General features: G+C 37.0%; 1 protein-coding gene across 12 annotated transcripts in view; it reads left to right on the top strand.

Moving 5' to 3' along the window:
- Positions 1 to 7,558, top strand: part of Mecom (MDS1 and EVI1 complex locus) — a 558,637-nt gene extending 551,079 nt beyond the window's left edge. For 11 of the 12 annotated variants that reach the window (XM_028872624.2, XM_028872626.2, XM_028872625.2 and 8 more), the window contains 3 exons: positions 1,521 to 1,757; positions 2,561 to 2,744; positions 6,005 to 7,558. In XM_028872624.2, the coding sequence (XP_028728457.1) occupies positions 1,521 to 1,757; positions 2,561 to 2,744; positions 6,005 to 6,139 (556 nt within the window). In that variant the 3' untranslated portion in view covers positions 6,140 to 7,558. The remainder of the gene's footprint in view (positions 1 to 1,520; positions 1,758 to 2,560; positions 2,745 to 6,004) is intronic. The other variant, XM_028872628.2, reaches the window with a different exon arrangement.
- The last annotated feature ends 7,393 nt before the right edge of the window (positions 7,559 to 14,951 follow it).

Raw genomic sequence — 14,951 nt, forward strand, 5'->3', positions numbered from 1 at the left:
TTTACTTTCATTTTTTTTTCGTTTTTTAAAATAATAACAATTTTCATCCGTTCAAGCTAGCAAGTTGGCAGTGTATCTGAAAACTAATAGTTTATGTCTGTGAAAAATATGTTTTCATCATTCTTTTTGGTAAAGAGGTTAAGAGGTTGTATAAAATGTTCAATAATGATGTTACTTTTTCTGGTCAAATGCATTTGTACTTTGCTTCCATCATCTCCCAGGTTGGTTCATGTATGTATTGCTTTAATTCTCAGAAATCTAAACATTAAGTTCTACATATTTTTATGTAGGAATTGTTATGTATGCTTTCTGTCTTCCATGGACTGAAAAATCATTTCATTTCATGTAGAAGTATACTTGCCTGCAACAGTAACTGAAGATTCTGTGAGTTTCTAATATAATAACTAGATAAAGGAGCATGATAAGAAAAAAGATTATCGATGACTTAGGGATTAGGATGCATGGGTGCCTACAATAGCTGATATCTTTGCATACTTTCTGAGCCCGATCAACCTCTCTGACTATGTATCTTTCAAAGGCAACTCCCTCTTTTATAGTTATGTTGTAGTTATTTCTATTTTAGTCTTAAAACAAAACTTACATTCAAGTTTCCCTCATGCTGATGGTCATTTTGAAAGCCTCCTTCAGCTTCATGCATACCTTCAAATTCCCTAAGCAGAATTTGTATAGTAAGTTACACTTGAATCATCTATTGCAATTCTTTCAAATGTAAATAGAAATATTACAAAGGACATTAAAGTCGAAAAAATGATTGTTTTGCATTGTTAGCTGTGCTTGCTAAGTCAGTTTTAAAAGATGTTAGTTTACTTAAATTCCTAGTTGACTTACCGTCTCTGTGTTTTCTTGGAAAACAAAGAACTCTTTTGTTGTTAGACAATTTAGGATCATTTAGAAAGAGTCAAGATAAGTGGGCTCTCAATAATGTCCAAGCTTGAGTATTGTATCCAAGTACAGAATATCACAACTGTCACTTAGGAACAGTAAATATCAATTGCTCCTTGGCAGCTTTGTTCACATTGTCTTTGGTTTTCCAGATTCAGTTTGTGTGTGTGTGTGTGTGTGTGTGTGTGTGTGTGTGTGTGTGTGTGCTATTGTCTGCATTGCTCAGTGATATATTTTCCAGAAATCAATTACTTTAAATGGTGGGTACTTAAATGGTAATTATGTACATTATGCAGAAAAAACATTCATGTGCTTTTATATAGCACACACCATATCATTTATCAGGAATGATAAGAAATCAGAGACTGGGGTTGCTTTTCCTGTTCTGCCAGAGGCTGCATTTGTAGCCTGAATAATCATCCAGTTATTTTTGTCTTTGTTTGCGCCTCTGTGAAATCACATTATTTTCCCAAGATTGCAATGAGGCACATACAATACAAATTTCTTTTGTAAGTGCTGAATATTTGAACTATTGTTAGGGAAATGATAAGAAAACTAACTGCATGTCTAAAAATCAAACCAGTAATTGATCCTTTTTCTGTTTGTGTCTTTGAAAGGATGAATGGCAGTCACTTTAAGGATGACAAGACTTTGGTAACCAGCCAGAATTCTGATTTACTGGATGATGAAGAAGTAGAAGATGAAGTGTTGTTGGATGAGGAGGATGAAGACAACGATATTCCTGGAAAATCCAGAAAGGAGCTGGTGACAACTAATTTAGATGAAGAAATCCCCGAGGATGACTTTGAGGAAGCTGGTGCCCTGGAGATGAGTTGTAAGACATCGCCAGTGAGGTGAGTGCTTCGCAACTTTGCAAGCCAAGCAGCAGCGGTACTAAGCTTGGTAGACTGCAGTGCAAATTCTTCCTGCTCTGCTTGGCTACTGGAAGAATGTGTTAGAGTATGAGGAATTTGTGCATAACAAATCATTTACATTCAATTTGACCTGCAAAAGGCACACACAGTGCATCAATTGGACAGAGAGGAAAGTGAGGTGGTAAGGAACACAAGCATGTAAATACATTAGTGTTTGTGGAACACTGGTGGCCCCAAAGCAGGAAGGATGCACAAGAATTACACAAGTGCTTAATTTTTAGATTCTACTTATGAAGCCTAAAGAAAAATAGACATTTCATCATGACTGAATTCATTCAGTAATTGACTATAATTGTAACTCAGATGTTTAACATAAATTTCATAGATGATAGATTTTTAATTGGAAAAAATTAACTAATAGTTAAGGTGAAGTTAATATATTTTTGTGATGATAAGGTGTACTGACTGAATATTTTTCTAACTGACTTTACGTTGAAAGAAGTTTTCAAATGTCTGACTTCTGTTCCCACATATTGTTGGCTTAATATGTCAATGACTTTACTTCAAATATATGCTTGAGTTCAGTCATTAAATATTAAAGAAATATATTAAGATATGGTATTTGTAAATATTTTTTAAAATAGCAATTTTTGCATGTTGCTTTACACAACAATACATTACGAAGTTTGACAGCTATTAAGATAAAAATGAAAATAACTTGATGAGACAAGAAACTGCAAAAGAAAACCCAATTTCTGTGCTTTTCCATTGGTTCATTTTAGGTATAAAGAGGAAGACTATAAATCTGGCCTTTCTGCTCTAGATCACATAAGGCACTTCACAGATAGCCTCAAAATGAGGGAAATGGAAGAGAATCAATACACTGATGCTGAGCTGTCTTCCTTTAGTCCTTCTCATGTGCCAGAGGAGCTTAAACAGCCGTTACACAGAAAGTCCAAATCCCAGGTACTGACCCTGCTGCAGTCCACACCACGGAACACTGTGCATGCAAGCGTACAATTCTTTGGTGAACAGAAGCAGATATTGTCACTCTGTAGTATTCTAGAATCCAAGCAGATTTGGTTGCTTTGTTAATGATGTTTCTGGTTTGACTCTGTAGGTGATCAATGATAAAGTTAACTAATGCAGCCATTAACATGTAAAACTGCATTCTGCACCACCGAAACTTCCACGGCAAACCTGACATGCCTTGCAGTTCCTTGAGTTTGCCTTTAGTTCTTTCCCTTATGTTTAGAGAACACACACACAGCTTAGTTCTCTTGTTAGCTCCAGGTTATTCTCTGATCATTCTTATATCTATAACTTCTGTTAACATACTTCTGTTCTAAAATTATTTATTTATTTTTCTTTACTATATGTAGTGAATTCTGGTGTATGACTCATTCATTATCCATCAGATAATTAAGTCCAGAGCTTAGAGCTAAAGTGAAGACCAGAAATAAAATGAGCTACCAAAGATCTGCACCAACGTAGTGACAGACAGAAAATAAAGCCTGTCAGTATGTACTGAGTGAATGAATTGTCTCCCGATTCATAACCTATCAGCACATGGTAACAGAAAATTACTCCAAAAAAGGATTCACAAACACCAGTTAAAAGAGCTTCAGGTTTTTATTAAAAGATAAAGGGAGCCAGTAATTGTTTTATGACTTCTACACTCAACTGAATGTTCATTCAGACCATTTTTAAAAAGACAACTTATATTTTTGTCATGTTGGTTGAGTTGTTTAGTTCACTTAGAACATTTTGGAGGTGGCAAGACATATCAAAACAAGGGACCATATTAGCATATCCATTTCATTATGATTTCCTATTCCTTGAGATGTATTGGGCTGGTCTTAATAGTGATATAGTAAAATCTCAACTAAGATGTGATGATTGCTGATTAGGGACATTATGTCAGCAGGATAAAGTAAATTGTTTGTAATCCTGTAATTCAATAAAAAGTCTATGATATGATGTATGGAAATAGAAAAATGAATATTCTTTCTGAATTGGATATAGACAGCCTCTATACAGTGGGCTTCTACAGCCAATGCCATCTTGGCAGAAGCATGTATGTTATTGACAGACACCATTTCCTCATTGTAAGAGAAGGTCAGAGAAGCTATCTTTTTTTCTCTGACTCCATAGCAGATCTAAGCTTCCCTCCTTTCTTTCTTTATCTTTCTTTCTCTTTTTATTTTTGTTTTTTGAGACAGGGTTTCTCTGCGTAGCTTTGTGCCTTTCCTGGAACTCACTCTGTAGCCCAGGTAGCCCAGTCTGGCCTCGAACTTGCAGAGATCCACCTGGCTCTGCCTCCCGAGTGCTGGGATTAAAGGCATACACCACCACCACCCAGCTTCTAAGCTTCCTCTCTTTTACTTCAATATGCATACTTATGTGTGTACATGGGTATTCTATCAAATACTTGTGCAGACTGACTTTATCATGAGGCACCTTATTCATTAACTTGTCATTAGTTCCCTCATTCTGTGCTTTAGCAGCTGTCCCTTTGGTGTGGAGGAACTGGGCAGTGATCCCTGTATTTCAGTTGCCATTTGATTTCTGAAGAGCGCATGCTTTTTGTCATATTTTTTTTATAATACGAAATTTATAGTGCTATTCTCAAGCATTTGTATATCAACTCTTTAATTTTTAGAATGATTGAATCCAAAATCATTGATCAGTAAAATAGTGACTTTATTTTGCCATGGGAATTTCCTTGAGGGAAACCACATTCTACAAAACTATCTTCCTAATAGGTATCAGTTTGTATGAAGCATACTAAGCTGAGTACTGTGTTTACTCTACAACCGTTGTAGACAAGCGCTATTATATTTTATGGTTGTCCCTACTTTGTATATGAAAATTTAAACTCTAGAGATAGTGTGACCTCTGTAATGTCACTATAAAGGACCAGGACTCTGTATTATTTGTCCTTAATTCTTCAGTACTTATCACAGTGCCTGGTATAGAGGAATGCTTAAGGAATATTAGTTGAATAGACACTGGGATTTTTGTGCAAATCCAGAAGGCAACTCTCATACATAAAAATCAAATGTGGCTCAGTAACTAAAACACTTGCTATGCAAGCATAAGGACATGAGTTTGAACCCCAGAACTCATATAAAGAAAGCCAAATATGGTGGCAGAAGGGTCCCTGGTACTCACTGGTGAGTTCCAGACCAGGGAGAGACCATATTTCAAAACACAAAGTGTACTGTACCTGATGAGCAATATCTAATGCTGACCTTTGGTTTCCACACAAACACATGCACATCCATGTACATGTAGCTCCCATGTGCAAGCATGTGTACATGCATGTACATACACAAATGCACACAAATAGGAAAGCCAAGTGTGTGCATCGAGAGCAATGACCCAGCAAATTAAAATCAGCCTGTATGTAATCTAAGCAAATGCCATGGTGAGGGAAGAAACCACAGGCTGGCCACATGTCTCAGCATGACTCCCCAAGATGAGGTTCTGCTGAACAACAGAGGCATTTGTCTTTGTTTACAGACACTGGAATGTCTTTGGCAGGACTTTAATGATTCCACTTCAACAGCATTTTGACAAGCAAGTTTAGCAATGGATGAGACCCACAATAGCAAATCAACAGTGAAAAGTTCACTCACAAGTCAAGACCAAACACTTCATTTGAATATTTTCCTTGGCAGTGGGTGAGGGAATCTCTGAACAGTTATTTAGAACTTGGCATGATCACAGGGAAGAAAGAGTTGCTCCTGACAGAGAACCTCTGTGCACCTTCCACCCAGTGGACTCATGAGTAATGGTTGCTTAGGATGTTGTTGGGTTTCATACTTGTTTTTTTTTTTTTTCCCTTGTGGCATTTACTTGAGCTCTCTCATTCTCAAGGGTGTTAGATGTCTGTATTTCAAACAGAAAGGGGAACTTGAGAAAGGACACTAGATTCAAAGTTGGGCAGGAATAAGCTCTAGTTTTGTGTAGTTGAAGGACCGTGGAATTCTCATTCACTTTCAGGAATCTGGGTTACAAGGTTCAAGAGTCAGACCATCTCCTCTGTAGTCTGGCTAAGGTGAACACTTATATCATTTTGATAGAAAGAATACAGTCCCTCTATCAAACATACTCACGAAGGGTGCTTCTGTCCAGTCTCTCGTGTTTTCTTAATAGTCTTTGAGTTAGATTTGCTGTTTTTGTTTAAATGACATTCACTGAATCTCTCCTTTTCACCCCAGGCATATGCTATGATGTTGTCACTGTCCGACAAGGATTCCCTTCACCCCACCTCCCACAGTTCCTCCAACGTGTGGCACAATATGGCAAGGGCTGCAGCAGAATCCAGTGCCATCCAGTCCATAAGCCATGTATGACATTGTCGAGGTTGACCAGCGTGGGACCAAGTCCAACAGTAGCATGGCTCTTTCACATAGAACTATTCACAAGACTGCTGAGCAGAATGCCTTATCAACCTAAAGGGTCACTCATTTAAAGTCTGGTGACCTTAAACTGAATGATTAAAGAAAAAGAGAGGGAAAAAAGGAAGCTATTTATTCTCGATATTTTGTTTTGCACAGCAAGGCAGCTGCTGACTTCTGGAGGATCAATTAATCTAAAATGATTGGAGATGAATGAAAACCTCACTGGGGAAGGCACCTTCCATTCTCCTGTCCTAGGGCATGGGTGGATGAGAGGGGCAGTTGAGATGGCAGCATTGATGATACAAATGAACACTCCATAGAAATCAAGTTCTGCTTTTTACGAAATCACCTGATGGGATTGGGAACAGTTGCTTTTAATTACCAGATTTATTTTTTTTCTTTTATGTAATTTAACCCTTTGAAGTTGGAAGTAGTCAGAAGAAATGCACAATGATTATAGGAAATAATAGCAGGAGTTTTTGTCACACCCCCCTTTATCTTTTGCCTTCTTAAGTACTTTGTTTAAAATTAGGGAAAAAGGGTATGTGTATATTGTAAACTATGGATGCTCATGCTCAGAGAGGTCAAGTCAGTGATGTAACCTGTTCATCACCTGTACCTCTGTACCACTAATACAACGTTTGCCAAATCTTTGTAATAACATCTTAATTTTAGACAATCATGTCACTGTTTTTAATGTTTAAATTTTTTGTGTGTTGCGTGTATCATGTATTTATTTGTTGGCAAACTATTGTTTGTTGATTTAAAGAGCACTGTTCCTGTCAGCCACTATTTTATGATGTCAGAGGCACACCCCTTTTGGAATTTCAAGGACCAAGGTGACATGACCTGTGTGTGGGAGTGCCCAATAAGTGTTTGGCTTTTCTTAACATTCCTTCCTTTTTGTTGTGTTGTTGTTTTGTTTTCCTTTTTAATGAACTAAATACAAATAGATGCAACTTAGTTTTTGTAATACTGAAATCAATTCAATTGTATAAATGATTATAATTTCTTTCATGAAAGCATGATTCTTCTGATTAAGAACTGTACCCCATATTTTATGCTGGTCGTCTGCAAGCTTGTGCGATGATGTTATGTTCATGTTAATCCTATTTGTAAAATGAAGTGTTCCTGACCTTATGTTAAAAAGAGAGAAGTAAATAACAGACATTATTCAGTTATTTTGTCCTTTATTGATAAACCAGATTTTTTTTTCTTTTTTGTTTGTAATCTCATTTGGAAATAATTGGCAAGTTAAGGTACTTTCTTCCAATGCTTTGTACAATATAAACTGTTATGCCTTTCAGTGCGTTACTGTGGGAGGAGCAACTAAAAAAATAAAGACTTCCAAAAACGATGAAAAATAATGACCCCCTGCCTCGTGTGCTGTTTTCTTTGCTCATGCAATTTTAGTTTCCTCTGGCAGCCAAATGATCTAAAGATATGGTGTTGAAGACCCTGATGCCCTCACAGATTTGGGAATGTAAGCATGTTTGCCTGGTTTTGAGATGACATAGCGATAGATCTTCGCCAGCAGTGAGGTCTGCTGCTTGTGGTGAACTTTCTTCATGGTGCGAAATCAAGACCCATAGTCCTCGCTTCCCAGCCCTGGCATCACTCCAGGTCTGCAGTACACATCAAATCAGGACAGAGAGCAGCCTACAATAGTGTGTGTCACAGGGAGCTTCCCTGGTATTTGCTTCTTTATTCCTGCTGGTGTGTGTGTTCCTGGTGATCGAATCCAGGGACTTGATACAGTAAGCAACACTAAAGCACTGAGCTATATCTTTTACCCTTGACTTTGCTTATAGTAATATACTTACTGTTAAACTTCATAAGTACAGAAGCAGCATTTATTTTTCCTTATGTTCCCTTTCAGATTATGTTATTTTTCATATATGTGTAAGTACTTGCATGTATGCATCATGTACATGTCTGCTGCCCTAGATGACCAGAAGATGGCATCAGATAACCTAGAACTGGAGTTATAAGTGGTTGTAAGCCTTCTGTTGTGGATGCTTGGGACCAACCCCAGGTCTCCTGCATATATTAATGGTCTATGTCATTGTGATATAAGTGTACATTCAGAAATAGATAAATTAATTAACATATGCACTTTATGACAAGAGTAATGTATCCTTTAAGTTTCAAATCTGCAATATACCATTATTTTTACTACTGCATGTATTAAATAATTGTCACTATTAAGTGTACTAAGTAAAGCTCCTGAAATTTATTCAAATATAATTTTTGAAAACTCCCTAAAAGTTCAAGAACAATTAAGAAAATACATTTATTCTAAACTTTATTTTAAGATGGCTGTTATCTACAATCTTATTTTAGAAAAAAATAAAAGTAGTTATTCTTGCAATTACTTATGCAAATGTGCTAAAGATGTATATAGCCATTGCTCAGTTAATCTGCATAACAGGAAGACAGGCAGCTGCCTCCTGCTTTGCAGATGAGGGAACTGGAGTTCAGGGTTGACTCACTCCATGCCATTAGTTGGGTGAGAAGTGTGGGCTTTGGAGGTCACAGGGTCTTAGACCCCATAGTTCATGCAGAGCAGAAGAAATGAAGTATTCCAAAGTTGAAGAAATGTATCCCATCAAAAGTGCAGGCTTGCCTCCCTGAAAATGTGCCCAGGAGACACTGAGGCGGCTGAATCTTGGCTGCAAAGAGTTTGAAAGGTGTCTGCCAAGTACTTGTTTCCGGGTTTAAAAAAAATTAGTCCATTAAGGCTGCCATGTTTTATTGATACTCATGGGAGACCTGCCCTTTCTTAGACAGAAATGGACAGGAGAGGACTGGGGGGTTGAAAACAGAGGGGGGAGGGGGAGGAACTGGGAGGAGAAGAGGGAGGGGAAACTGCAGCCTGGATGTAAAATAGATAAATAAATTTATTTAAAATAAATTCAGGTTATCCCAAGTCAGAACTGACAGTGTTTTTGAAAGACCCTTGATGCTTTGTTAACAAGTCCTGACCATCTTTTCTCCATCTCCTAAGCTGGTGGTTTGACGGGCCTTGGTTTTTCTAAAATGAAAGATTCCTCACAAGCTTATATTTTGAATTGATTAACGTGCAATGATTTAAGTACTTTCAGAAAAGCTTAGCAAACTCAAGAGAAAGCAAACATGTGAGCAAGAGCAGATAAGAATTGTCCTTATTCATTCTCCATGGGCTTAAAGGACTTGTCAATGAGAGGAATGGGGGAGGGGAGAGAAGAATGTAGGAGGAAACTTAAGCAGATTCAGCACTTCCCCAAGAGATATGGGTTAGTGTTTAATTGTCCTTTTAAAAAAGTATTTTCACAATGTATGCAAGATACTGTTCTTGAAGGTCTGTGTATTTTAAAAAAGAAAAGCACCTTGTACTCATTAGGATGTAGGATGGGTCCTATTCAAAACACAAAATAATAATTGCTGGCAAGAATATAGAAAAGATGTACTGTAAAATGGAATAGCCACTTTGGAAGACTAAATGAAGATTCTTAAGAAAATTGGGAATTCACTTCAGGTTATACACTCAAAATGACTGCAATCAAAGTCTTTAGGCAATATTTGCATACCCATATTCATAGCATAATTTTTATGAACACAAGAGTTGGTCATCAATATATAGACAAAAATCAGTAGATATGTGAAATTTATATATACAGACATACAGATATATGTGCATGAATATGTATGCAATGAGTTATTATTTGGTCTTCAAAGAAAGGCATTCTGATGCAGACAGTAACATAGATAAACGTCAAGAGTATTTCACCAAGTGAAATAAACCAATCACAAAAGGAAAATACTGTAGGATTCTGCTTATACGGGGTACCTAGGGTAGTCACTTCATAGAAGGAATGGTGGTTGCCATGGGCCTGAAGGACTAAGGCATGACGAGTTGTTTACTGGGAATGGGATTTCAGTCTTGCAAGATGAAAAGAGTTCTGGATGTTGCTGCACACAATAGGAATGGATTTGTCACGCATGAACCATACACTTAAAGTGAGGGTTATGATATTTTATGGAATATATATTTTACTAAAGAGAAGAAAAATACCTCTCTTTATGGTTCTTCCAAAGGATTAAAATCTGTCTATCCTAAAAAGGAAAGCAATTACCAGGTGGCTATGTGAGAATTTATACAACTGGGGAAAGCTCAGAACCCAATCCAGTTATCAGGGAATAGCCAGTGGAACTTCTTGTGCTGGTACATCATGAAATCATCCCCTGTAGAAATCAGGGATACTGTACCTACTACCAATTACCTGCCGTAACCTGTTACAGTTTCTGATGTAACTGTTCTTTCTCAAGCCTTCTCCCCCAACCCCATCGCATTTTACTAGTAACTAGAAATTAGGAGAGAAAATGAAGAGTAAGGTTTTAAAACACCAGACTCTTGTGATCTGAAGGGACAGTGATGGGTACCAGTAGGCCATAGCTAGCACTACATGGATTCCAGAGCCGTGGGGAAAGCCTTCAGCAACTCCATTGAAAGTGTTCCTTGAATGGATACCATCAAGTCAATATGGCCTCAGATCTCCATGAGCTGGTTCTTCACTGCCCTCTACTAGCAATTTGTCTCAAACTTGCAGGATTCCTACCACTCTCCAAGTTCAACTATACTTTTGAAGACCTTTTACATTACAGTGATCTTGGTGTGCTCCCTCTTTACTCCCTCCTGATCTTGTCCCTTTCTGTAGCCTCCACTCTGTCCCTCATTTGGTAGGTAACTCAGTTTGGAGATTGTAACTCCTATGTTACCTTATCTGCTAACCCCCTTCTGTCCTTACCTACTAGTGTGGATTGATTAGTCTTTCATAAAACAATTTATTACAATTTAATGTATTTATAATAACTTACAATTATATATGCATATGCTATTTTAAGTTTATTTATGATCTCTTTCCCTGAAATGCTAAGGTTTGTCTGACTAACTATATCCAATTTTATTAAGGCTGCTGCTAGTGACTGCCTCAAAGGATGACATATTCTGGCTATTCTATAAAACTTATTAAGCCAATTAATAACTCAATTTCCTCAAAGGACACATACCATGCTGTTACCTATAGTTACCTCTAGGAGATAGGGAGGGCAACTATTTATATCTTATACTTTTTATTATTTCAAGGTTTTTAACAGGAAATGATTCTTTCTTACCTTTAAAAAACATGTGCTTTTAAAAATGAATATTAGTCAACACAAAGAAATTCTGTTCAGGAGATCATCCTGAGAAATTAGTTAGAATTACATATTAGGATTTGTATATGTGGAATTTCATGAAATGTTGATAGTTGTTCATTTACATTTTTATACTGTATAAAAATAAAAATGTGTTGACTTTTTCATGTAGGGTTGAGTTCAGGGTATTATATACATTAGACAAATTCTCTCCCCCTGAGATGTATCCCACTCTTCTTTTCTATTTTATTTTGAGACAGAGCCTCACTCAGTTGTCCAGGCCTTGAATACCCTATACATCTCAGGCAGTCCTTAAACTTAGCTTCAGCCTCCTGAATAGTGGGACTACACTTATGAACTGCTACTCTCTGCTGTGTCTTACTTTTCAAAGAAAAACAAAAACACCATTAATATAACATGTCATTGCTCCCTTTAAAGCATCTAAACAACACAGAGGATAAAAAAGAATCTTGTATGAGGATGGGAGTAAGTGCTGTCTGTTCCCATCACAATACAGGCAACCCAGTGAGATCCAAACTGTGGCATGGTTGTTTTGTTCAACGTTCAAGATCATTGGCAAATGCCAAGTCCCAACATATACTCTCACTTTCTTCAGAGCTTGCAGTGAGATGTGAGATAATAGCATGATGGGTTAAAATACTGCTATTGTACAAGGGCATTCAAGCCAAAGGCATCATGAGTGAAGCCTTAGGTTAATGGTTCAGAACATTCCTAATGCTGTGATCCTTTGATATAGTTCCTCCTGTTGTGGTGACCGCCAACCAAAAAATTATTTCATTCCTACTTCATAACTGTAATTTTGCTACTGTTATGAATCATAATGCAAATATCTGATATACAAGCTATCTGATATGTGAGCCCAAAGGGCGCATGACCCACAGGTTGAGAACCATTGTCTTAGAGGCCATTCTATCTTTCCATTGTTTGGGTTCCAGTGGTCTAATTCGGGTCATGAGACTTGGCAATGGGTGCCTTTACCCCATTGACTCCCTTTATGATTTTAAACGTGTTTTCTCTGTTATTCTCTAGCAGGATAAAGTATTGGTTTCTTTCAATCATTTCTGTTGGTTAAAAAGACAACATGGGAGAAAATAGAGAACAAGGATTAGTAATTCTCCTGAGAAGCAAAATATATGAGGTGCACTGGTGACCTTGTTGATATCTGAGCTACAACCAGAGGTATCACTTCGCTTGGTTTCAAGTTATACCACAGAGTCATAGTAATACAAACAGCATGGTCATGGCCCAAAACCTGACAGATTTATAGACCAGAAGAGAATACTAAGAAACAAATGTGGCTGTAACTATCTGGTTCTCAGAAAGATTATACAAATACACCTTGGAGAAAAGATATCTCAGTCAACAAATAGCGCTGGCAAAATTGGATATCCACACATAGAAGAAAGAAACTGGATACCTATCTTTCACCCCGTATTAAAATCAACTCTGAATGGACCAACAACCTTAATGTAAGACCTGAAATCAAACTAAGGAAGAAAAAAGTAGAGAAGACACATGAAGATATCAGTATAGCCAAGAAATTTCAGAACAGGACTCCAGTTGGCCAGGAAATAGTACCAGCAATTGACAAATGAGATCACATGATTAACAAGCTTCTGCACAACAAAGGAAACAATTAATCAGAGTGAGGAAAAGTTCTACACAGTGGGAGAAAGTCTTAGCTAGCTATATTAGAAAAACAATGCACAAAGAACTGAAAAATCTGAATAACAAAAATCAAACAAGCTAATCAATAAATGGGGCAACTGAATAAGATAGTTCTCAGAAGATAAATTGCAAATGGCCAATAAGCATAAAAAATTCAAGTTCATTGACCAATACAGTGAGAAATGCAAATAATAAAAATATATGTATTGAGATTTCTTTTTCCCATTTAGAATGAGAGTTCTTAAAAAAGACAATAACAACAAATGCTGGCGGACAAAAAAGAACCCCTAAACAGTGCTGTTGGGAGTATAAACTAGTTCAAATACCATGGAGTCAGGATGGAAAAAAAGATATAAATAGATGTATATATGACACATCACTGCAATTTTAGTGTTTTTATCCCTAAGACTGGAAACAGCAGAGCACAGAGATATTTATATGTTATGTTTACTAACATTATTCTCAGTAGGTGACTTACAACCACCCTAGGTATCCAAACTCAGAATGACAGAGACAATGGTTTAGATACAAAATGAGGTATCTTTTTCCATAAAGAGGGATGAAGTTATGTTATTTGTAGGAAGATGGATTAATTGTAGATAATCATATAGATTGAATTATGTCAGTCCCAGAAAAACAATTATCACAAGATTTCTCTCATTTGTGTGTCTGGACATTATAGATACATAATATCATTTACATACTGATGATATCTAAATAAAAATGAAACTATCTGGCCATAAGGAGACAAATGAGGGGGAGAGGAAGAAGGGGGACAGTAATGGTGACTTGGGGGGGTCATGCTCCAAGTGTACTGTAATAATTACATGCAAGTAGCTTTAAATAACTCTGTATAATTAAGAATAGGTAAAAATGAGTGTAATTGAGAGGTCAGGCTGACTTTCTGAATGAGCAAGTCTGGGTTTGTGAAGCAGGGGTCTGAGTGTTCTGTTTCCTCGGCTGGAAGATCATGCCATAAGGAGAAGTCAGGTTTTTATTTGGCTGTGTTATGTTCTTTCATCAAAATCCACTTGGTAAAGATGAAAGGAAGACAGATTAAAGAGACAGTAAGAGAAAGATAAATTAGAAATTTGTGAAGAAGTTTTGGTAAATGAATCTATTGTCAGGATGTGAATCTGAAGATTCAAACAGCTTTGGGTTTAATCAACATCTTTCAAGCCACAAAACAACAACAAAAACTTAACCAAGCAAACAAACAAGAAAAAAAATGCCATTCAAAGGCAAGAACTGGAGTTCAGATCCCAGCACACATGTACAAGCTTGGCAGGGTTAGCAATGACTTGTAATCCCAGTACATAGAAACAGGAGGTTGTCATGGGCAAGCCAGGTAGTTAGACTAGCTGGATTTCATGAGCTGTGTGTGTTCAACAAGAGACCCTGTCTCAAGTAATAGAGTGGAGAGCACAGAGGATAACACCTGATGTCATTGCTGCACCTGCCTTCACACACGTTTGAATACACATGCATTCACACCATGTGCAGCCACATACAAAAACAAAACAAACAAAAACATTAAAAAAAGAATGATCTGATGGATGATAATGATTTAGGCTTGGTGTAGTGAAACTCCAGTTTCTCTAGAGGCTGAGGCAGGATGACCACAAATTATGAATTTAAGGCCAGCCTGGGCAACATGGGAAGACAGTGCCCCAAAAACACTGTTTTTGGATGTTAGTTTTTGGCTTTCTTTATAGAAAGATGAACAAGGAATGTGTAGGAAGGCAATACTGTTAGTTTTAGTAATCTAGTATTCACTGTTATTTGATTGTGTAAATTTGTGATTTTTTTTAAACTATTCTCTCATGCACTTAAAAATCTATTTCTGTCTCTTTTAGTTCAATAAATATTATATGGTCAGCTACAAAGTAGGTGTGTAATC

This window comes from Peromyscus leucopus, chromosome 6 (assembly GCF_004664715.2).
Source record: "Peromyscus leucopus breed LL Stock chromosome 6, UCI_PerLeu_2.1, whole genome shotgun sequence".
In the NCBI taxonomy this organism is placed as follows: domain Eukaryota; kingdom Metazoa; phylum Chordata; class Mammalia; order Rodentia; family Cricetidae; genus Peromyscus; species Peromyscus leucopus.